This window comes from Sylvia atricapilla, chromosome Z (assembly GCF_009819655.1).
Source record: "Sylvia atricapilla isolate bSylAtr1 chromosome Z, bSylAtr1.pri, whole genome shotgun sequence".
Classification (NCBI taxonomy): Eukaryota; Metazoa; Chordata; class Aves; order Passeriformes; family Sylviidae; genus Sylvia; species Sylvia atricapilla.
Window position 1 is genome coordinate 6716677 of NC_089174.1, and position 23947 is coordinate 6740623.

The 23947-nt window shown below is 44.5% G+C and overlaps 1 protein-coding gene across 2 annotated transcripts in view; it reads left to right on the forward strand.

Moving 5' to 3' along the window:
* Nucleotides 1-366: 366 nt before the first annotated feature.
* The window catches only part of LOC136374235 (fibronectin type-III domain-containing protein 3a-like), a 38707-nt gene continuing 15126 nt past the window's right edge, over nucleotides 367-23947 (forward strand). Inside the window, exons 1-7 of one of the 2 annotated variants that reach the window (XM_066339534.1) lie at nucleotides 367-425; nucleotides 5013-5103; nucleotides 16049-16184; nucleotides 19406-19481; nucleotides 20342-20418; nucleotides 21897-22134; nucleotides 23084-23356. In XM_066339534.1, coding sequence (XP_066195631.1) covers nucleotides 16089-16184; nucleotides 19406-19481; nucleotides 20342-20418; nucleotides 21897-22134; nucleotides 23084-23356 — 760 coding nt within the window. In that variant the 5' untranslated portion in view covers nucleotides 367-425; nucleotides 5013-5103; nucleotides 16049-16088. Of the gene's footprint in view, nucleotides 426-5012; nucleotides 5104-5248; nucleotides 5315-16048; nucleotides 16185-19405; nucleotides 19482-20341; nucleotides 20419-21896; nucleotides 22135-23083; nucleotides 23357-23947 lie in introns of those variants that run through there. The other variant, XM_066339535.1, reaches the window with a different exon arrangement.

Below are 23947 nucleotides of genomic sequence, written 5' to 3' on the forward strand. Positions count from 1 at the left end.
CCCCTGAGGGGGCCGGGACACGGCTTGGTGACACAGGTGGAGCACTGGCGTGACTGTGGGGTGACAATGCCTGGGGGTGACATTGCCCGAGGGGGGACAGACAGTGACCGGGGCAACAGACGGCGCAGAAGGTGACAAGCAGCGCTCGGTGGTGGCGGGGGGTGTCTGGGAGGCACAGACAGCTCCCAGACAGGTCACCAGTCCCCAGGTGCCACCACCGCGGCCCGCCGGGACCGCCCCCCCGCGCAGCTTTCGGCGGCCGCGGGTGTCCCGGAGCCGCGGATCTGCGCGGGCTGTGGTTGGTTGGCGCGCCCGCCCGCCCCCGGCCGGCGGCGGCTGGGCGGCGCAGGCGCGGTGCGCGCATTCCATGATGGCGGCGCGGGCGGGCGGCGGGCGCTGAGGCGGCGGAGCCCGGGGGGCACACGGTCAGTGCCGGGGACAGCGCTGCGGTACCGCCAGGTGCCGCTTCCCGGGGCGCCTTCCCCGGGCTCCGCCGTTCCCCGAGGCGGCGGAGAAAGGCGGTGCCCAGTCGGGGCGCGGTGGGCAGTGCCGGGAGCGGAGCCCCGCGGAGCGGAGGGCGGGAGGTGGCGCGGAGCCGGGCGGGGGCGGCTGGAGGGACAGGCGGGACCCTGCGGGTGGGAAAGGGTGTTCTGAGGCGGGGGACAGTCCGGACTGTAGGGCAGACTGGGGGGTGGACGTGGCGCACGGGGCAGACGGGGGCAGGATTCAAGGAGATTGGATGTCCCGGGACATGGGGTGGGATGGGGCGAGCGGGATGAGATGGGTTGTCTGGGGTGGAATGGAGTGACTGGCATGGCATGGGGTGGAATGCCGGGGCGGGTTGGAGTGCCCGAGGGCATGGGGTGCCCGGCGTGCAGGGCAGGCAGGGCTCGGGGTGTCCTGGACAGACGTCCGGGATCTGTCCGGCTGCGCTGCCCTCCGCAGCGCACAGAGATGCTCCCGGGAGCGCATCCCCCCGAGAGACCCGGCGGCTTCGGGGACAGGGGTTCTGGGGAGCCGCTCCTGAAGGGATTCCCGGCTGCTGGGGGCTCCGGGCTGATCCTGCCTGGATGGGGTTAATGCCAGCCCCTGCCGCGGGTCGCGCTTCCCCCCCTCCCATTCCCGCTCCGCTCCCCAGCGCACTGACTCTCCGTCTCCTTTTCCCGCTTTGCTCTCCTTATGGTGCTGTTTGTTGGGACACTGCGATGTGCAGTCGTCCCCCCCAGGTCCCCCCTGGCCGCCCCCCCGTGCTCCCTCCCCGGCAGCCGCTGCCTGCGAATGCCACGTAGCCTTGTAGCTGTTCCCCTTGGCTGCTCCGCAGCTCCGGTCCCGGACACCTCCCCCGCGTCCTCCTGGGCTGGGGCAGGGGCAGGTCACTCCTGTCAGCCCCTGCCTGGCTGGTGACCATCTTTTGCCTTCCCCGTTCCCGCTGTGTCCCCCTCTCCGCCTGGGGGCAGCGGCAGTGGGGACCCCGCTGCGGTCACTCTCTGCCCGCTCCTATTGATGCGTTTTTCACAAAGACCTGGGGTCTTAAGCAGCGGGTGCTTCCCTTCGGGGACAGTCTCCAGGGATTCTTTTCCCCCAGACGCAGCAGCCCCTCTGCCACCTCAAATCCGAGGTGTTTGGTGTGATAATCTCGGAAAACGGGGCAGTGATGCGTTGTTGGCAGGTGTATTTGCTCCCTTCAGCAGCTTGCCCAGCTGGTTTCTGAGTTTCGTTTCTGTTTAAAACTCGGTTGGAATGATGGAAGTTTTCTGTAATTAATCATTGAGGTTTCAGTTTCTCTGCGTTCTGCTGATACTTTGTCTTTTCTCTGTCCCTTGCTAGTTAAATTTTTTCACATTGGCAGCCCTTCCTTGCTTTCCATGCTGCCTGATTGGGAATATTGACACACAGATAAGTTTCCCAACAGAGCCCGCTCCACGTATGGCTATGGCCTGTGATTCCTGATGTTTTCCTAATGTATTTATCTTTACAACACTCTGTTTGATAGGGAAATACTGTCTCAGTCACAGATGGAAAGACTGAGGCACCGAAATATTTATGGCCCAAGGTTGCACAGGAAGTATGTGGTGAGGCAGGGAATTGAATCTAGATTTCCTGAGCCTCAGATTAGCATTTGAACCAGGGAAGCATCCTCTCTGTATTTTAAGCCAATAAATTGACCTTGGAGTTAAGATCCAGTGTAGAAGAAAGTACTTTGTGTTAGGTTCAGTGTCTGCGTGAGTAAGAAGCAAAGCCTGAGTTGCTTCCCACACTTGCATTCCTTCCCTTGGTTTATGTAATTTGTGAAAAAGGATAAGGTGGTAAAATGGAAAGATGTTGACTTTCTCAGGGCTCAGTGTGTGATCATGGGTGTTGAAAAGCAGCCAGCTATTACACTCTCCTCTTTTTTTTTGTGCTTTTTGCCTTCCTGTTTCCAAATCTTGGAAAGTTTTGGAGCACTGTTGTTGTCTGGGAGTCGGTTGTTCTCAGCTGGGATCAAATCTCATTTTCTAGAGAGCTGAACTAATTCACTGTATCCTGGATCTCAGTTTGGGATCCTTCATTGGGCAGCCTGTGGATAAACAGGGCTGGGACTGATGGCTCACACACCTCCTGGAGCAAGCTCTTACAAGTTATTCACTCAGCTGTAGCTCAGGATTGTTGCAGCAAGTTTTTGGAAAACTTGGCTCCAGCTGGAATGAAGCAGCACTTTTCCAGTGCAGTGGAATAATTTCAGCTCCTTGGGCTGGGGATGTACACACATACCACCTTTCCCTGCTCTTCTCTTGGGACAGCTGATTTTTGGTGGTGGTTTGGTCGTTCATGTTCTTCAGTGGTTTTGAGGAGTTGGATGTTAGAATCGTCTAAAACAATAACTCCTGGTGGATTCACCTTGAGAGAGAATAAAGACAGCTTTGTCTACATTAATCCATTTCCTGCCATAAGCCTTGATCACTGCCTCTCTCTTTGATGTTGCACTGACACCAAATCTGGATATAAATGTTTTGTGTAACTCTTTTCATGACCTTGTGGTTGTATTTTTGGAGGTTGGCATTGTCATCCTGTTAACTGTGGGGCTTGTCCCACCCCTGCCAACAATTGTCATCTTTTATGATTATTTTTAGGAAAGGTTTGGTAAGTCCGCAAAATAACAATATTTCATATGGAGTGTGCAGACAGGAAAAATTCCAGTATTCTGCTCCCGTTCTGTCTGGCCTTGGGTAAATTTAATGAAAATTAAAATTTATCTTTTAAGCTTGAAAGAGTGGCATTTTTATTTGGTGACTTGCTCTTTCCACAATTGGGAAACTTGTCAGATTTAGAAGGAAATACGTGACTGGGAAGACATTCTTACAATATTGTTCATCAAAGTCAGGAGCTGGTATGAAATATTGTAAGAATTCTTTCCCTTGTTCCATATTTTCTTAATTTCCTGTCATGATTTCATTGAATCAGAGAAGAATTTTAAAATTGTCTCTGAAAGCAGATGAGAAAACCTCAGTATTAGTAATCCCGCAACAGGCAAGGGGCTTGAGGGAAAAAATTACATTTCTCACTTCTAATTTTGGTCTGTCTGAAAGCATCAGGTCTGAACTCTCAGTATTTAAACCTGGGGTCGCTCAAGGCTCTGGCCTCAGGGCTGGGGGATGTGGGAGCAGGAACCTGTGCAAATTTTCACCTGTTTTTAGCACATTGTCATGAAGCTTCCCAAGGTTAAGATGGTTGGTTTTCAGCTGTTATCTTTGCTGCAAGCCAGACCTTCACTGAAAAGTTTTGGATTCCTGAGTGAGGAGCACACACTGAACTCTTTATTGCATTCTTGAAGAGCTTATTGTAAAAGCAGCGATAATTTATTCTTTCAGTGGTGCTAACACAATCCTTTCTGTGTATTGACCAGCACAGACAGACCACTGGCTCCCAGCCCTTCGGCCCTTTCAATCCTAATGTAAATCTCCCCTTGTTCCCAGGATCTTGACTGATGTGGAAAATGCCTCCTTTTGCCCAGGATTCACTCTGAAACCTGATGCTTTATATTCAATATTTTCCAGTGTCTCATTTAAATAAGCTCAGGAGGAATGTTTTTTTAGATTGTGACTTCAGAAGCATCTTCAGGTGACAGTATCACCTTTTTGGTGACAATGGATTGCTGTGTGGGAGCTTCTCCAGGCAGCCTGACATTTCCAGCAGGACGGACATTTCTTGGAGCGTTCCAGTAAAACTGCAGAACACACTGCACCTGCCTGGGTCTTGCCTTTAGAGATTCAGGAGGAATTTCTCCTGAAAGGGGCTGCCCAAAGAGGTTTGGAGTCCCACCCCTGGAGCTGTCCAAGGAAGGACTGGAGGTGGCAGTCAGTGCTCTGGGCTGGTGACAAGGTGGGGATCAGGGACAAGTTAGAATTGATGATCTTGGAGACCTTTTCCAACCCTAATAGTTCTGTGAAAAACAGTACTGAGGATTGATTGATCCCTGCAAAGGCTTCCTGTGTTTGGAGGGCCAAAAGAGGGCTCAGTGTGCTGATATTTTAGGGAGTGTTTTCATGCTGGATGAAGCCTGAGGAAGGTGGTGATTTTTACATTACTAAATACAGCGTCTGAAGTGGTTTAACAACTCTGGAGCTGTTCATTTCCTTCTGCTGGAACATCTTTCGTGGAGCAGTCTTTAGAATAAAGCTGTGCTGTCCCATAACAGCAAACTGGGATTTTATTTCCAGCTTTATGTACAATTTATGTCCTTTTATGTCCCTTATCAGGAGGGAAATGTGTGCATCACAGTTTAAATTTGGGTACATTTGGAACCTGCTTTTTCTGTCTTTATTGCCATGTAGAGGAGTAGAACAGATGTCGAGTAGATAACTAAATAAATCCAGTTATATCCAAAGAGCCCCAGTGGAGTTGCCGCTGCCTGTCCCCTCCTGGCTCGTGCTCTTTCCATGAATCTCTGACGCTCCATGCAGCTTTTTTTTTTTCTTTGGATTTCATGTTTGCCAGGGCAATAACATGAGAATGTGGGGTTTTTTTGCCTGCAGAAAGAAGCTTGAGGACAGCACACGTTGCTCACTCTGCAGCGGGCACTGGAACACTCACCAGGAGGAATTCCAAGTCAGGAAAGTGACAACGGTAATTATCCAGAATTTAGGATTCTCCCAGATTTTATGGAGTGTTTATTTTCTCAGTAAGTCTGTAAGTAACACTTTGAGTTGAAATGAATGTATTTGACAGACCTCTGAACTTAGGACTCGTTTTTTTTTTTTCTGGAAGAAAGTCTGGACAACTTCTTATCAAATGGAAAAATTGAGTTAGGGAAGGAAGAACTGATTGAGTTCCTGAGGTAAGAAGAGTTTCAGGTTCCACAGGAACATTATTGATTTTGTAAGGTGGCAGCCTTATCTCTGTTTTCGCATTTCTTACTCTTTCTTCTCCCTTCACCCACTTAGCTGGAAGTTTTCTCTTGGAGAGAATTGCATAATTTGCTTTGGATAAAGAAAGTAAATTCTGTTTTTAGCCAAATGCATTTCCTGTGTAGGGAACAGCTGGAGCGGGTGACAGCGTTCTTGGTAGTGCCTTGCTCAGATCCTTTGGCTCCAGTGGAGGTCATGGAACTGAGTTCCTTCTCGTGGAACTGGTCAGGTCGGGGAACTGATCTGCTGGAAGAGCAGAAAGGAATTTGTCAAAAACTTGGGGAGGAATGTTGGAAAGCGAAACAAGATCAGCAGGTGAATTTCATACACAACATTAAGAAAGAAGTGATAATCACACTGCATTCTCTGGACCTGTACAGGTGTTTTGGGAGAAAGAGCATTTTATCAGGTTAAATCCAAGTTTATAGATTCAGATGAACTTTTTTCATCTGCTGTCTGTTGAGTAACTTCAGCATTAATATCTCTTCTATGGGAATCAGTTGCTTTCAGTTCTGCTGAGTGAGGTATTAAAGTGACCACTGATGCGTCACTTGGGTTTGTCATCTCCAGTCACTTGCAGGAGTGAAGGCAGTTTAATAATTGCATACGAGGAGTTTTATGCTCCTGAAGGACTTGCAAGATGTTGATGTTGATTTTAAGCAGATTCTGCTTTAAAAAAAGCTATAATCTGGTCACCGAGGTGTGTATTTTTGTCCATTTCAGCGCGAGGGATGAGAATTATTTAGAGGAACTATTTAGATTTGGAAGATATTATGTAAACAGCCTTTTGGTGTATTGTAAATTGTCATTTTTGCTTTTTAATGCCCGGGTTTCTTAAAATATAAACTTAATAAAAACTTACATAAACTATCATCCTTAGGTTCTTCAAAAGTGATAATTTCTACTTAGGCAGTTACATAAAAATGTGATTCACTCCCCAAACTTCCAGCAGGTCCATTGATTTGCAGATAAATATTCAAAGCTCAGATACAGAGGCAGATGATTTCAGTGTTGCCAGCCATCAGCTGAGCTGAGGCAGTGGTCCTGTGCTGCTCCTGGTCAGTCACCCGGACAGAGGGAAGTGTTCCTGCTCCAGCCTCATGGGGATGATCTCACACTTGCATTTTCCCCTTGCATTTTCCACGAACTAAAAAAATACACATGGTCTGACGCCACGAGACTGCTCAGCTGTGGTAATTGCAGTCATTTATTGGTGTGTTTTAGCCCTGGGTTTAAGCATAACCTGTTCTAACCAGCCTAATTTTACCCGGTGCTCAGCTGAAGTGTTACAGCCCCAACCTCTTGTGTTGTGCAAGGAAAAGTCTTCAGCTGCTGTATCAAAATAATTCGTCCTTGCTCAGAGTTTGGTTAATCTGCTCCAATTTGAAGAAATCCTTTGCTTTTGCTGGGTTTTTCTGCTTGAAGTCCTGGTTTAAGAGGGTTGTTAAATGGGAGAGGCCTGTTTGTGTTGCATCCAGCACTGGTGATTTGCAGATCAGAGCTGGTGGAAAATCAGCCTTTGCTTCCTTAGAGCCTGCAAAAACCTGGGAGCAAACTTCTGTTTGTTCCACCTGTGAAATCCTGATTTTCTCCTGTTTTCTTAGATTAGACAGCAGGTGACTGCTCTGAGCTGTCTCATGGTAGGGAGCCTTTCCTGGAAATGCCCTAGTTGCTGTTGGTTTTCATAATCTGCATGATTGCCCTCCCTGAGTCGAGTTTAAAGCAAATAAATTGGTGGGGATGCGGAATGCAAGCATTTGGGAAAGAGATTTTGGATCACCTCTGTCTCATACCAGCTGTGTGTGTCTGCCATCCCATAATGCTCCCCAAATTCATGGAGGTATCACCCAAATCTGGCACTAAAAAGGACTCAGTTTTGGTGCTTTCCTGCCTCAATCCCAGGACATTTCATCCAGGTTAGGACACACATGGCGTAGAACAAAGCAGAGCTCAGGGTGCACTTAAATTCCCCAGTTTTCCTGGTCCTTACTGGAAGATTCTTTTAAAAAAGCTTTTAAAAATATTTTAATGTTTATTCATTGCCATGAGCTGGGTGTTCCTGGCTAGAGGGAGGGACTGGGATGAACAAGGTGCTGTGGAATGATGTGTTCCTGTTGGAGGGAACGTGTCTGCACATACAACAGCCTTTCCTTTGGGTTGCTTCCAAGCTCTCAAACAGAACTTTTCCCCTGGAATCTGGTAAATGGGCAGAACGTTTTTTTATTTTCAGGGGAAAAAATATCATAAAATGCCTTCAGTTTTACCTTCCACTTCTAGACAAACTTGTCCCATGGAGAACAGCTGTGCTCAGTTATGCAGATCCTTCTGAATTTCAGAGCCTTGGGAGCGGGTGCAGCTCCCTTGTAGGAACTTGCAGTTCCCAGCAGGCAAACCTTGGCGCACTTGGAATCTCTTTGTTTCATCTGCCCAGCTCTGTGGTACTTCCAGGTGGGAATTCCAGCTGCCTTTTTGCTGACCAGTTCAGGGGAGAATTCGAGGCACACACAAGGGCTTGTGCTCTGACTTGTGCCTCTGGGCAGAAGTTTTTTGGGATTTCTTTTCCCTGGACTGTGGTGTCTGTTACTTTTATAGCTTCCAAGTGATTTAGAGAACCATTTGGATATAGAATTTCCATAGTATGTGGTTAATGTGTAAATAAACTGGTATGCTTCAAGACCTAAAAAACCCCAGAATAATGTGGTTTTAAATTCACAGTTTTGCACTCAGAAAATCACATTTAAAACAAGTCCATTGTTAAATTGCATTTAATAGTGGCATTTTCATCTAAGCTTGAAATTTTTTTGCTTTGTATAGCATTAAGACATTAAAATGAACACTTTGGCTTATTCCAGAAAGCGTCACCTTCCTAACAGGTAGAAAAAAGGTGGGTTTACATTTAATTATTTGCTCTCTCTCTCTCTCCCTTTTTGTAACAACATATTTGCAGCTAGAAAGCTCCTTAATCCCTTTATTTTTTAAGCTGAAATAAGAATGAAGCCCCTTAATGGCTCAGTCCTTTGAGGTGCTCAGTTCTCTGAACATTTGCAGAAGCAGTATTGAGGTTAGGTTGGGAATAGGACCTTTCAGGAACCTCCTGGGTTTTGGTTTATGGGGCACATAGGAAGCAGCACACAAGTGCTCAGGATTCAACTCTGCTTTTCTGGCAATAAGAGAAAAGCCTTAAAAGAACTAAAACAACGAAGGAAAATATTTATCTAAAAGTTATGTCATGTTTGCGTTATAGAAACTGTTATTGCCAACTTTACAGGCCTCCTAAATGAATAAAGCTGAGGGCAGGCATGACCTTATTGTGAGCGTAATATTAAATAACAGCTCAAATCAAATTAAATGCGTTCTGGGCACTGAGAGAGCCTTTCTGCCCAGCTCTTCCCAGTGGAGTTTCTTTTGGGAAGAGCAGCAAGAAGTTGTGCAGCCCCTGGAAAAACGTGTGTAAGCCTGGAGGGTGGGCACTGGCCTTGTCTGTCCCCTGGAATCCTGAGAGATGGAGTTTCAGGCTGGAAAACAATCCTGGAGTGCTGGGGAGTTGCTGTGGGAGGCTGCAGGGGACAATTGTTTGATGGCTTTCCTGGCACGCTCCCTCAGGAACCCGATCCAGAGGGGTGAGGGAGGGTGAAAGTTAATAGGATCCCTCAGGTCAGAGCTCCTGTGGCCTTGATGTGTTGGATCTGCTGTTTCTGGGTGTTTTTAGGGATTTTGGTGTCTGGGAAATGAGGGCTTCCATCCCAATCTTAATCCTCCCCCAGGGAGAATTTTAAGAGCATTGAGGTCTCACGGTTGCCTGAGGGATGAGCATTAATATTAAATGAAAAATCCTTCTGCAGTTTGGTCAGTGCTAAACACAAACATTTGTAGCAGAGTGTGGAAGCGTTGTCCTGTGTTTGTGGAGCTGGGGTGGAATTTTGTTGAGATTTTTTGTTTTCCTGGGATCACAGACCTCACCTGGGTCAAAGCCACCCCTGGATCAGGCTCTGAATAGTCACAACATTTGAGCCCATTTGTTGGGTAAATCATGAGGAGCATTTTCAGGCTCAAGGCTGTGTTGCCCTCCTGGCTGGAATCCAAACTTCCCACAAGATGCTGTGGCCTAATTCCCTTGGGGGCCGTTATAAATGATTTCCAGGATTTTAATCAAAACATGGATTTAGTGGGGAACAGATGACTTATGGAGCGGGGGTGGTCCCTCCAGAGCTCAGGTTGTAACTGAGCTTCTGTTAAATCTCTCTTTGCCTTAATCTCGCTCAAAGTAAACCCAGTCCACCCAGCAGGTCTCACGTGTGGTCCTGGGGCACAAACTGTTTTAGGATTGGGATGGTACCTTCAACATCCTGTTAATGCTGTTTATTGGAAAAATATGGGTGGGAGAGGACAGCTTGGGGTCTTATTTCCCCAGTTTTTCTTGCTTTAGAATTGCCTGGGGCATATCTGGGTTTTTTGGGAGTCATCATTAAGGTTGGATCTTTCTGACAAGGTTATTCCTTAGCCTGAGGTTGGGGATGGCTTTGAGATGGCTCTGTGGTTGTTCTTTTTAACAGCCTTTGGAGATGAGTGATGGAAAATTGAACTGACAGAGTGGAGTGTAAAATACTCAAAGCTTCAGTTTGCAGGAGATCTGGATTTTAAGGCAAGGCAGTAACAAATAAATAAATTCTTTATCAGAGAACGTGTAGTCTTCCCCCTGCTCCGAGAAAATATATTTGCTATACTTTTATATATTATATATTATTTATACTACTAATCAATAATTCTGTCAGTATAAAAAAGTGTAAGTAAAGCTTTAGGTTTTTATACAATACTGCTTTTAGTAAGGAGCAATATTAGAGTAGTTTACTTGCTGCAATAAATGAAAATTTAGGATCAGGCTGGCAGGTTATTTAAGGCGCTGAACCTGGAAATCAGGAAGTCTCTGCTGAATTTCAAGCTCTCCTTCCTGGACACATTGTTCTTTCTAAGTCAGGCATGCTGTATTAAAAGAAAATAAAGTCTCCACTTAAGTAATAAGCTCCTTGGAATAGAAACTTTCTCATCTTAAATCCAGTAGTTACTGTAATGAAAATCGAGCCTTTTGGACAGCTTCTGTCTGGGGTTATAAATTTATTTTTCACTGTTTATGAAATTTGTTTGGTTTTTTTCTCTGAACAGTGGAATGAAGCTGATCCATGCCTGTCTGCAGTGTTCTTCCCATTTAGTCTGTATGAGATCTTTCTGGAGAAAGATTTTTAATATTACAGGAAAATATTTTAATGTGAGACAACAGGAACTTTGAAACTTGCTAAATCCATAATACTGCAACACACTTGCACAACAGATAACATGACTAAAGGATACAATTCCAATGAAAAAGTTATATCTTCAGTTCATTAAATCTTTTCATTTTTTTAATATTACAATGAAGAAATGCACAGACTTTTTGTTCTGACGTGTCCTGCAGCAAATACTGGCAAAGTTGCTGTCAGTGCCTAAAGAGAAACAAGTCTGTAAATTGTAGATTTTAAATTAGTGGTGACTGCTCCAAAAACTGTTGATAGAACTGGGATGATGTGTTTATCCAGGAAGACTCTTCTGGCCAGAACCTTTCTTCCAGATAATGCTGGGACAATTTTGAAGTTGTTTTTCCTGTGTCATTCGGGTGGAAGTGACAGAGCTGACATGGTGCCTCATCCTGAGCTGCACACTGGAAATGGCTAAAGGAGGCTCAGGAATGCTGGGAGTTCTTCCCAAGAGTTTACAAAACGTTTATGTGGTCATTATGGTTGGAGAAGACCTCTGAGATCCCCAGCTCCAGCTACTTGTCTGTAACTGCCCTCATGCCCTGGAATTAGTCATTATTCCACTTTGGATCCAAACCATCCGAGGCAATTTTAGCATTTCCGACTGTCCCCTGATGTTTTCCAGACTTGAGGCGGGACGGACGATCCCGTATCAGACAGCCCTCACGAGCTCTCTTTGCTACGCTCCATCCGTCAGGGAGCTGGAGAGCTGTTTTCCATGGAAATTCGAGCCCGGAATCAATGAGCACTGCGCAGCTCCTCAGGAGCTGGCCGGGCTCCAGCGGCTCTGCCGGGGAGGAATTTGGGCTGGAGCGAAGGGAAAGCTGGAGGAGCCTTGCAGAGCTCGGCGTTTTTGCTGTGGCAGGAAGTGAGGTCAGGCCCAGCCGCTGTGGACGGGAATTGTTTTCTGGAAGGGCAGTGCTGGAGGTTTTCTGTTTTTCTTAGAAGCCTTTTGTAGGCTGAGAGTGTCCCTGGAAAACGTTGCCTTCTTTTAAACATGGGAACATGGTGCATGAGATTGTTGGGTTGGTCCAGAACGCATCTCAGCACCCATTTTTACAATATGGATTTGGTTTATTTAGTTTAAAATACATTTTATTGTGAAAAAAATTACTGCATTTCAGCTTTTTAGATGTTGAATAATCTTGGAAAACAAAAGCTCAAGCTGTTGAACTGAGAAATGTGTTACCCACTGGCACATCTTCCAGCTTCAGGTTCATTGCTGAGATGATTAATGCCTTTTTTTTTTTTTTTTTTTTTTTGGTGGTGGTGGTGGTGGCTATGTGGCCTGAATTCATCCCTCAGCTAAACCCGGGTTTGGGAATGACCTTTAGCTGATGTGTAATAGAAACCACTGCAAAAAAAATTAATCAGGCCAAAAATGCCCTTGCAAAATATAACCTTTCTAAAATTTAATCTGTTTAATTCCATACTGAGTCAAAAATCTCCAGGACAGAGTGACAAAGCTGTAGAGACACCTCTACAAGTTCTGGTATTGATTCCTATTTAATGAGTCACTAAACTTTAGTTTATTCCTATAAATTACAAAATTTGCCTGGTCTTTAATGCTTCCAGATGGAATTTTTCTTGCTTATTTTTAGTCTAGAATTTAAGATTTAGTGTATTAGCTCATCTTTAATGTCAGTGCAGCCTGTGAATTCCCAGGACTACTTTTTTCCTTGTTTTTTTTTTTTTTTTTCCCTGACCACTTGAATAGTTCCTGGGGTTGGTAAATCTCTCACTGCCAAGAACAGACCACGGCAAAAGCAGTTTGAGCTGCACTTCCAGAAATTTGCTGCAATAAAGTGGCTTTAGGGACCAAGCAGCTCTTTGATGCAGTTCTCCCTGTGGGTGGGTCCATGAATAACCCCCCAAGCTGCATTTGCCTCTCCAAGCTGACTTGATTTGGGGTGCATCCAAGGGTTTAGAGGAAGCCTGGGATCACTGACAGAGTTCTAGGGATGTTGTGAAACTTGGGAGTGTTGGTGAAGGAGAGGCTGGACATGCCCTTGGCCCCCAGAACTCCCTGATTCCAGGGCTCATTCCCAGCACGGGCAGGAGAAACTGGAGGGAATTCTGCCCTGCTGAGGTGAGACCCCACCTGCAGAGCTGCCCCCAGCCCTGGGCTCCCAGCACAGGAAAGACATGGAGCTGCTGGAGAGAGTCCAGAGGAGGCCACAGAGCTGCTCCGAGGGAGAGCTGGAGGTGTTCATCTGGAGAAGAGAAGGCTCCAGGGAGACCTCAGAGCCCCTTCCAGTGCCTGAAGGGGCTCCAGGAGAGCTGGAGAGGGACTGAGGACAAGGGCTTACCATTGCCAGAGGGCAGGATGGGATGGGATATTGGGAAGGAATTCCTGGCTGTGAGAGTGGTGAGGCCCTGGCATAGGTTGCCCAGGGTAGATGTGGCTGTCCCTGGATCCCTGGAGGTGTCCCAGGCCAGGTTGGACAGGGCTTGGAGTAATCTGGGATAGTGGGAGGTGTCCCTTCCCATGGCAGGGGGTGGCACTGGATGGATTCTAAGGTCCCTTCCAACCCAAACCATGCTGGGATTCCATGATGCCTGAGTGTGGGAGTGTGGATGGAGGTGGGTTTGGGATCCTAGAATCTCCTCTCTGCCCCTGTGCTGATTGTCCTCCACCCTTCCCTTGGTAGCTGCCTTGCCCTGCAGGGAGGGCCAAGCAGGACTGGATTCCCTGCTCCAGCCCAGCTGTGGGAGGGTGTTGGGAAATGGCTTTTCAAGATAGAGCTCTGTCTTTGTTTTGTTTTGCAGGAAATTGTGCTGAGTATGTAATATGTAATAACTTTTCAGGAATTCTCTTTTTTTTTTTTTACCCAAATAATGCCTACTTCCTCGAGTGAAATGGAGAATTTGGGGAGGTGAATCTGTGGATTTATTTCCCTGGAAAAGTTTTACCTGTTGAAGTGGGGAAGGGTTGAGTCTCACATTCATTGACTGTGTTCCCTTGGAGGGCAGGGTGTTTTTGCTGCTCTTATCAGTGTTTTCAAGGAGTGAAGCAGTGCCTAAACCCAGTATAACTTGTTTTTTTTCCAATTTGTCAGGACGCCCCTCTTTGTCCTCAGTGTTCTGCCACTTGCAGTCACCCCAGCCCAGCTGCACAGGGAAATACCAACATTCTGAGCCAGGTGAAACTGCCCCAAAACCTCTTGAGATGGTTTTGTTTCTATCAATACTTCTGTTTTCTCTGACCATATGGCCATTGCTACTAAGTCACAAAATTGGCTATTTTTGGAATTTTCGATTAGCAGTTTAAAACCAATTATTTCGTGATACTCCAAATATTAAATTCTTCCTTGGAGAAATGGAGCTACAGCACTAAGCAAACAAAAAGTGTGTGGAGGTGTCCATGTAAACTACATCAGCCGTGTAATTAGGCAGGAGATGAAGTGTTCTACAAACCACAGGGATGTTGGGGCTCTCTCTACAATTTCTGCTGAAGAGAGAATTCAATTCAGCCAAGGCAGGGGGTGAGCACAGAAACTCTGAACTTCTATTTAAAGTTGCAGAGGACGAGCTGAGAAATTGAACCTTTATTTAAAGTTGCAGAGGGTAAGCACAGAAACTCTATTTGGAGTTGCAGGTGCCTTTGGGCCCTGTTTCAGAACATGTTTTTCTGCAGCTGCTTTTTTGGGGTAGTTGAATTTCAATGCAGATGGAGTTGCATTTTGGTAAAGGGGCTCCCCCTTTATTTTAAGTACTAATTTTCATTTCCTTTGATGCAGATATGAAATAATTTTCATTTTGCCTGTGTTTAGTGAATCCGCTTAAGGCTTAGATCCAAACTCAAAAAATGGGAGAGGTGTAGAGGAAGAAACTTTTGCCTGAATTTTACTGTTCCAGGCAGGGGTTTTTGAGTGGAATAGTTAAAATTTGCATCCTTGGCAGAGGCAATTCCAAACCTGACAAAAAGGAGATTATTTTATTCAGGAAATAAATGCCATGCTAAGGCAGTTCAGTGTATTTATTCAGTGTATTTATTAAGTGTATTTAGGCCAAACCTGATGAAAATTTAATCTTTGAGGTCCTATCCAGCCCTTGCACCTTGCAGTGATGTTTGGCTTCTTAAAATTGTTACTAGAGCAACCCTGGAAAAGAATTTCCTTGTGAAAGTAGCTGGGGTTTGAGAAGTCTTGAAGAGTTTGTTGTGCTGCATTTTGTGGCTGCGTGATTGCATCTCTGATTTTGAGATGCTTTTTCAAAGCAGGAATGGTGGTTTTATCAGTGGATTCCACCAGCACCTTTGCCTTGTCTTGATAACACAGAAAAAGCTTTGGTAACCTCAGATTTTTTTACAGATTTTTCTGTACTAAATAAGTTTAAAGTAGAAGAAATTTTATTAACTATATTTTTCCTGCTGCTGCCCAATCTGCTGGAAATGAAGTCCCACAGGTACAGAATTAATCAATTTTCATCTTTTTCCTTCTCCAAATATTGCCCTTTCTGTGCTGCTTGTGGAGAACTGAAGAAGGATTTGACACTCTCAATCACCCTGACTTGCTTCATGCACAGATTTAGGGGAGTGTTTTGTGCCTTGCTCTTTTTTTTTTTTTTTTTTTTTTTTTTTTTTTAAGGAATTTGAACCTCCAAACCACATTTTGCCTTCTGGTTTATGGGAGGTAATGGGAGAGGAGAAGGAAGTGTCAGCATTTCCTGTATCCTGTTATCTTGTGCTTTTTATGGATGCTGGATTAACTATACCCTGAAAATTCCCTGCCACTGGGAGCTTGCAGCTTGACTCGTTCTAATTACTATAATTAATTTGTATCATGTGTATTTTGTCTGGCTCTAATAACAGATTATTCCCGGGAAGCCCACGACTCTGTAGCACTTTTCTGTTCACAGTCCCCCGTGGTTCTGAGTCAAAAATTTCGGGACAAAGTGGGATTTTGTATTGTCTTAAGCTTTGTTTTCACCCTGGCGGATTTTGTATTGGAGAAATTGCACGATTTGGGTTTGTTTTTTTCATCATCACTAAAATGTAAATGTTGTTTGTGCATTATTTAGCCTAAAGCTTGGGGTCTGGAATGGAAGCAGTTCAGGAATGTGAAGTGCAAATTTAGGAATAAATTGCTGTATAAATGTAACTTTCTCTACTGTGTAATTGCTGCAGTGAGGTACCAATACTCGTGGCTGAATATTCCTGATAATTAAAGGGGAGGATTTTGGGGAAAGGACATTTATTGCTTACAGGAAGGGAATTAAAAGTGAAAAAACAGGATAATATTGGATTGTTTGGGTGCACTGGGAATATTCTGAGTTGGCAGGGCCCCACAAGCCGAGTTTGTCAAACACACAAAGAATGATTTAAGGAAGGGAGGGCCGGATCTTGACCTCATCCCTGTTTTTTTCTTGGAGCAGGTGGTTGAGGTGAGCAGGTGTCCATGAATGATCCCAAGAAATGATGGCTGACCAGCCGCCCCCCTTGGAAGCCACACCTCTGCTGAATGAAGTGCCACTTCTACCTCACATGGTCAACGGGGACAGCATCCAGCAGGCAAGTGAGCCCTGAACTGGGAGCAACTGGGACTGGGATGGTGGCTCCACAAAAACCAGGCAGCTCTGGCACTGACCTGCAGAGCTGGGGAAAGGATGTGGTTGTGAGCACTGACGTCAGGAGTTAAACAGAAGTGCAAACAGAGAGAGGAAAAAAATCATTCTGCTCCCAGCCAGTGGACAGGTGTGAAAAAAGGGCTTTAAAATGGAGCTGTAAACTCCAAAAAAAATCAAAAGAAAAATTAGGGAGTTAATAAAAGTTTTGAAACTCCTGTGAATAAAGATTGATGAATAAAGATTGATGAATAAAGATTGATGAATAAAGATTAGCAAGGGATTGCAGAGGAAATCTATTACAGGAAAATGAAAGGAAAGACCTTGGCTTCCTGGTTTTAAGTGTCTTCATTAATAATTACAGTGCAATGGTGAAACCTGAGTGTATTTAGTTGAAACTTTAGAGCTTTATTGGACACAACCCTTCAGAATCCCTGGAAGGATTAGAAATGCAGGTAAAAAGTGGCAGCAGAACAGTTCTGAATATCTATGTGTAAAGTATGTGTAAATTGTCAGTTAATGGGAATTTACTGTTCAGCAGAAAGAGTTGAGTGCTTTGTACTACAAATACTGGGAACTTTCCTTATCCTTTGAGGTGTGATAGGCCATAAATGCTGAAAGTTTAGATGAGATCTTTAATTTTTCCTTGTCGCAGCTAAGGAGAAATCTGTGTTATTTAAGTTGTATGCTTGGAAAAAAAATGGGCTTTATTAAAGGAAAAGTCGTTTTCCCTTTCTGCCTCAGACCCTGGAGGTGGAAGTACAATGACTGTGTCTAGAAATGAGCAAAGTGTCCAAGATATTTCTGAAGTTCTGGCAGTAGAAGGTGAAATTTCAGCCCTGCCCAGCTGGGAGCTGGCTCAGGTGGTTCAGGTTTCATGAGGAAAAGAGATCAAGTATATTTAATTGGCCCCTGTTCCCAGAGCTGTGTGTGTGGGAAGTGGAGGTGACAGTCACTGACATTTTTAGGACCCAGAGGAGACTTTGCAATCAGGTGATATTAATAAAAAAAGAAGAAAGAAGTAAAATATTGGAGTTGCATTGTGGAGACGCATTTGAAAAGCAGATCTGAAGTTTAAATAGAATCTTTTAAAGAGAGGCTTGACTTAGAATCTTTATTAATGCAGAGGAGTTTTAATTATTTCTCTGCCAGTGCTGTGGAGGACAGTGCTAATACTTAATTATTGTAGTGTGATTTGTTTCCAGAAATCAAACCTGTGTGTTTGGCCAATTCCAGTTAATCCAGTAGTTCCATTTCACTTAAAGTAAAAGTTGGAAGTTCTCTAGAAGGGTTTCTGGATCCAAAAGTGTGTGAATAAGGGATAAAACCAGAGCTGTGGCTGGACACCTTCAGCTGTGCTGGTGCCACCAGCCCTGGAGAAGTGCTCAGGACACCTGGAGGTGTTGGCAGCTCCTGGGCTCAGCACTCCCCGTGTCTCACTTGGCTCAGATCCACCCCTCAGCACAGCTCCAGCTTCCTGGAAATTTTCCTTGTTGGAAGGTGGCTGGGGCTGCATCTGCTTCATTAACTCCAGTGAGTCACTAAGACATGGCCTGTGCATTCCTGGAATTCCAGGCTCCCAACTGCAGCAGCCCTGTGATTGCAGCACTCCATTGGGATCTTTCCCTCAGTTTTCCTGAGCTGATTCTGAGAACTGCAGTTCATGGAAGCCTGTTTTGAGGATGTGCCAGCTTCAGAGGCTCTGAATCTCTCAAAGGATCCCTTTCTTGCCTCTGAATTTTGCCCTCCAAGATGGGCCTTTTCCTGAGTTCAATCCCTGTCTCTGGAATCCTGGATCCACAGCAAATCTTTTTCCTCCCTCTTACCCGTTATTGTCAGTTTTCTTTTAAACAGTTAACACAGCTTCTCTCGCTTTACCCCAAGAAATTTATTAGCATTGAAGTAATGCATTTACTTGCATTCTGAAGTGACAAATCCACTTAAATTTCATTATTAATGCAAATTATGCCACTTTTAAAGGCATTCTCTGCCATCTCTCCCTCTCCTGGAGTCATAATAAATATTACAGAGTGCCTGAATGGCCTTTTCAGGTATTTTGATGGCTCACTTATATCCAGAAACAACTCATCCACCCAAAGCAAAATTCTCCTGTACAAGGAGGACCAATTCTCCCTTACAAGGGAGGTTATCAAAAATAAAATCAAAGTTTAATACACCAATATGCAGAAGCTGCAAAACCAGTGTTAAAAGAGCATTTATCATTTATCCTTGGAGTCTGTAGTGATGAGAACAGTGAAACTGGCACCTGCAGAGTTCAGGGAGCTCTAGCACTGAAAATGTGACAGCACAGAAAAATTAATTCATTAATGTCATGTGTAGCTCATTTTACCAGGAATTAAATAACCAGGTGATTTCTTCAGGTCCCATCTACCTGCTACAAATGTCACTCCATGAATAGTGCAAAAAAATATTTTAGAAAAATTGAATGGAAGAAAATTATACTGATTTTCACAGCTGCTTTAACAAATACGTTTTATTTCAATTTCTGCATCAGCGCCAGCTGTCACCAGGGTGTAATTTTAATTGTGTACCTGCAGTTCTTACCTGGCCAAACCTTTTACATCCTTTTTTTAAAGGACTAGCTGTGGAGTATCATAGATGTTACAATACAGTGCAGCTACCAAAATTCCCCTGAGGCTGGGGCAGGATGAGGGGATGGTTTGGGATCCCAGCACTGTCTGAGGAGTGATCCTAGCCCAGCTCCACATAGATTTATGTGTAAGAGGACACGGCCACGTCCAAAGGGACCTGCAGGATGTCACTGGGGCTTGGATTCCTTCCACAGGGAAAGCACACCTGGGGTCACAGGAGCTGCAGGGCAGAGGTGGTGGGAAAAGCCTGGAAAGCAGTGTGAATCTCAGGTCATTATTGCCTCAGAAAAAGCAGTGTGAAACTTGAAATTAAAAGCTTATTTGCTGTGTATCAAGTGAAGCACTTTCTGGGAGTAACCAGAGAAAAAAGTAGAAAGATTTTATGTCGAAGTAGAAAGAAGTATTTTCATTCTATCTGTCATTATACCCATTTTTCTTTTTTACTCTAAGGTTGCCAAAGCTCTGTTGTTTGTCTCTAAAGAGAAGGCGTTTTTCCCCAGAGAATTTCTAGAATTTAAAAAGCCCCAACCTCTCTTTTGTGTTTTGTTTCTTGCAGGTGATTCTTGTCCAGGTAAACCCAGGTGAAACATTTACAATTACAACTGAAGATGGACACATTCAATGCATTCAAGGTAAAGGGAAGCTCAGTTTCTGAATCCAAATATTTTGGTTCTAGGGTTATTCCACCAGTTTTTGGGGTTTTTTTTTGTTTGGTTTTTTTTTTTTTTTCTGTGTTGTCAGATGTGTTTTCTGCACTTGGAATAAATCAGATTTTTCAGTTTGTGTCCAAGCACAAACCAGGCAGCACTGCGAAGCTGTCAGAATTCTATGCATCCTGCAGATTTTTATTCCCAAAAGATGGATTTGCAGTGATCCTTGACTAAGTGTCTTCCCAGGATCCTAACATGTGATTTCTATGGCATTTAATCCACAATAATTTAAAGAACTTTAACATGCACTGGGACCTCCCTGTGCTGTGAGGTGGGGGAATCATTGCTGCACTCCATGCCTGCAAATTCCTTTTTACTTTCTGAGTAAAATCCGAGTCAGGGCAAAATATCTCCTGTAAGTCAAGTTGAATTTATCAGTTTTTCCATTTTTGGAGTATTTGTCACCATTTTACATGATACTGTATAAAATATGTCCATTTTGCTTTCATCAAATCCCCTTCAGGAATACTTCCCTTGAGCTTAACATTAAAAAGAATGTATTTAATTTTTTTTTAAGTTCCTGCATCGGGTTTACCCCAATACCTGCTTTTGCCTTCATTACTACAGACTTTCAGCTGTCACAAATTAAGTGCTAGAATTATTTATACAGATTTTTGTGCAATTGAAGACACCATTGGCTAAGTGGTGGTTGGGATAAAGCAAATAATCAGAGAATGGGATGCAATTCCTGATGTTCCAGGGTGAGCTCCTACCTTTGGAAAAGGATGTCTCCAAACTGGAAAAGCCTTGGTTGTTAAAAAGTGTCCCCTTTTCCTCACCAGGTCCAGCACATGTCCCTATGATGTCACCAAACGGTTCCATGCCGCCGATTTTTGTGCCTCCCGGTTACGTATCTCAGGTACATTTATTTCTCTTGTGCTGTGGTTTTCGGAGAGATTTTAATTATATTTTTATTATTTACTGGTGGTTTTAGCTGTGAAAAAAGCTGTTTTTTCCATTAAACTTACCAGCTGTTTCTCTTTATTGTGGGCTCTGTCCGCTCTGTTACTGAGTAATGTCTAATCCGATTTCCAGGATTTTTTCAATCCTACTCCCAGCAGTTAAGGATACTTTTTGTAACAAGGACAGATCAGAAATTACTGTCTGAGCTCCCTGAACAGGATCCACATGTTTATTTTTCATCAGTCCTGTTTTCAGGGTGAAGCTGGATCATGTGAACAGTCCCAAGTGGCTGCAAGTTTTGTATTCTAGTATAAAAATTTATCCGAATTTTCAGTGCCCCTTTCTTTACCAGTCCCGATCTCCTGAAATTCCAGTGAAGCGGCTGGAGCAGAGTGTACAGAGTGTGATGGTGATGTAAACACTGATTGCAGTGACGTGTTTGGGAAATGAGCAGGGCTCTGGGCTCTGCCAGCTTTGCTTTTCCACTCCCATGGATTTTCCACTCCTAGGTGTTGTTCAGGGCAGACCTGCGTGTTGTTACCAGAGATACTCCCAATTCCCAATTTGATTTATTTTTAAAAGGAAATAATTAAAACCAAATGTGGAAACAGAACTCATGCCGTAGTAATGTTGGAAATCAAGAGTGTTCTGAGTAGGTTTGAAAGCTGTAACTGTGAGTTCTTGGGTTCTCCAGGCAGTTTCTTTTGCACACAGATGCATTTTGGGCTTCTGCTGTTCTTCAGCTCTGCAGACCTTGAGGAAAGATTCTCCCAACTTCTGATCCCTGTGAAATGGATCCTGGGGCAAACAGTGGGCAAAGCCCTGGCAGCACTGGGCTGCTCAGCCTGAAAACCACATTTATTTGTTCTGTGTTTGCTGTCACCTGAAACCAGCAGGGTTGGGTTGTTTACCCTGGGTTGTTGTGACAGGGATTGACAAGTTGGAAAGCAGTTTAAATCAGAGCTTGAGTTACCTGGACTGTTCTTGTCAGATGAGGTGATAACTTTGTGTTCCCAGTGTCTGGAGGAGCCCAGGACTGGTTGTCTTGGATTCTGCCAAAGTGGAGTGAAACAATTCAGGAATGAACGGGCTGTGAACTCCCATCCCTGGAAGTGTTCCAGAACAGGCTGGATGGGGCTTGGAGCAGCCTGTTCTGTGGAAGGTGTCCCTGCTCATCGCAGGGGTGGGATGAGATGAAGTTTAAGGTCTTTTCCTACCTAAACCATCCTAGAATTCGTTCAGCGCTTTGGTATGACTGACTTCTTCAAACTCCAGTTTATCCCAGCAGTATACCTGCCTGGTTTCCCCTGGTGGGCAAACCCTTGCCTGTCAGGTGCTGGGTGTAACCTGGGGCAGGGAAATTCCTTGTTAAATGTACAATATTTTACGGGATTGTCTCTGGACTCACAGCTGATTTCCCCCATTTCCCTGCAGGTGGTGGAAGAAAATGGAGTCCGGAGAGTGGTGGTGGTGCCCCACTCGGGGGAATTCCATCCTTCCATGCATCCTCCTCCTCCCCCTCCTCCCCCCCACGTGCCCCATTACATGCACCACCCTCATGCCCTGCTCCCACCCCCTCCTCACCCCGTGTTCCCTGCAGTGCCCAGCACAGGAGAGCTCCCACCTCAGTTCATGCACCAGCACCCGCCACCACACGTGTTCCAGGAGCAAGGTGAGAGCCCAGGAATGCCCCAAATCCCGGGAGGGACAGCTGGCCCTGCCTGCCCACACATTTCCAGGGGTGCTGGTATTAACTTAGAGCACCCCTGTGGGTTGCCATGTACAAAGTGTGGTTGTGTATCCTCTGAATTTTCTGTTTGAATCCTCTGTTTTCAAGGGATTACGCAAATTTGTGCCTGAGAAGTGTTGCATTTTCCATGCATCCCTGCTTTTGCCACTGTAAATCCCACAGCTGTGACTCCTAAAACTCTTTGCCCTAAAACCCTGCCCACTGCGTTTTGTCACAGCCTTGGCGTGAAGTTTAGTAAAGATGAACTTAATTTGATACATGAATGTATTTTTCTTTTTAGTCCAAATATGACTGAAAAGTGAACAAAAATAACCCAAAAAATGTTGTTATCCATAGTGGAAGGTGAAGTGCAGACCCAGTCTAAAAACTGAAGGAAGCAATAAATCAGGACTAGAAGTATTAAAAGACTAGAAGGACTAGAAGTATTAAAATTCTATGTTGAATTAAACCAAACTCTAATCCTTATTTTATGTTCAAGACTTAAAACAGAAATCAGACTTAGTAAGACCATTCATTGTCTCTCAAGCTTGAATTAATAATTACATATTTTGACTCACTTTTGGGTAAAACAGCATTCAGGCTGTGTTGGAAAAATTCAGTTTGGGTTCTAAATTTGCTTCATTTTTTTAACACAATTTGTCTGTAGCAGAGAAGAAAAGCAGCTGTAAGGGCAGGATCAGGCGCAGTTGACAGCAGAAAGGCCCAAAAAATTTGGTTTAAAAAGATCCCAAACTCCAAAATTCCTGCACTTTCAGAGAGACAAAGCACAGGGACGCTCCAGAGGCTCGGTTTTAGTGATTTTTCCTGCTTGTAGATTCAGATGTGAAATGAATAATTCAGAATAATTAAGTTATTTCTCCCTTCTTTGCAGAACCTCGTTCCCATGGAAGGACAAACTTCATCCAGAGGGACGAGAGGAGTGTCAAAATGCAGGAACATCTCAAGAAGAGGCTAAAGGACAGACAAGCCAGTGGTCACACCAACAATAAACTGAACAGCCCTCCCTCCTCACCACATAAAGTTGTTAATTCTTCCAATGCCACAATTCCCAATGGGAATGGAAAGGGCCAGCAAGGGGCAGTTGGAGCGCTAAAGCAGAAGCAGATAGGAAAAACAAAGGGCAGTCCAGAGGCAGAGATAGGAGGTAAGTGGCAAGGACAGGGGAAATCTGATTAATTTTTCTATTTTCTATAAATTCATTGCAGAACAGATTCTGAAAAAGCCGAATTTATAATTTGTTTGGCTGTTTGGGATTAGAGGAAGCCTGAAATCCATTTTGGTTAGATTTTTTTTTTCCTCTAGGAATTATTAGAATATCAAGTTTTTTCATTTGATATTTACGAAATAAATAAAAATCTTCAGGAAGATTTAATCTTAAACCTTTTTACTTCCCTGCTATTTCTGACCCAGGACTGATCAATATTCCCAGTGAGGGTAACCTGTACGTACTTCCAGAACTTCTGGTGTCACTGTGGTACTTTTTGGTTAATAGGGAGTCGCTTAAACTTTCAAGAAATACGAAAATTTGAGCAGTTGTAGAGGCTGCAGTGTAATTAGTTGTAATTTCAGCTTTTTAATGCTTCATGGCTACTAAAAACCTTGTGCAGTGTCATTGTCTTTTCTTTGAGACAGTGTCAGGCTTCTTCCAAACTGGGAATGTTTTGTGCCATAGAAATTCTAGGAAAACGCATAAGGCAGAGATAAGATCATACTGTCGTTTTTTAAACACCTCTCA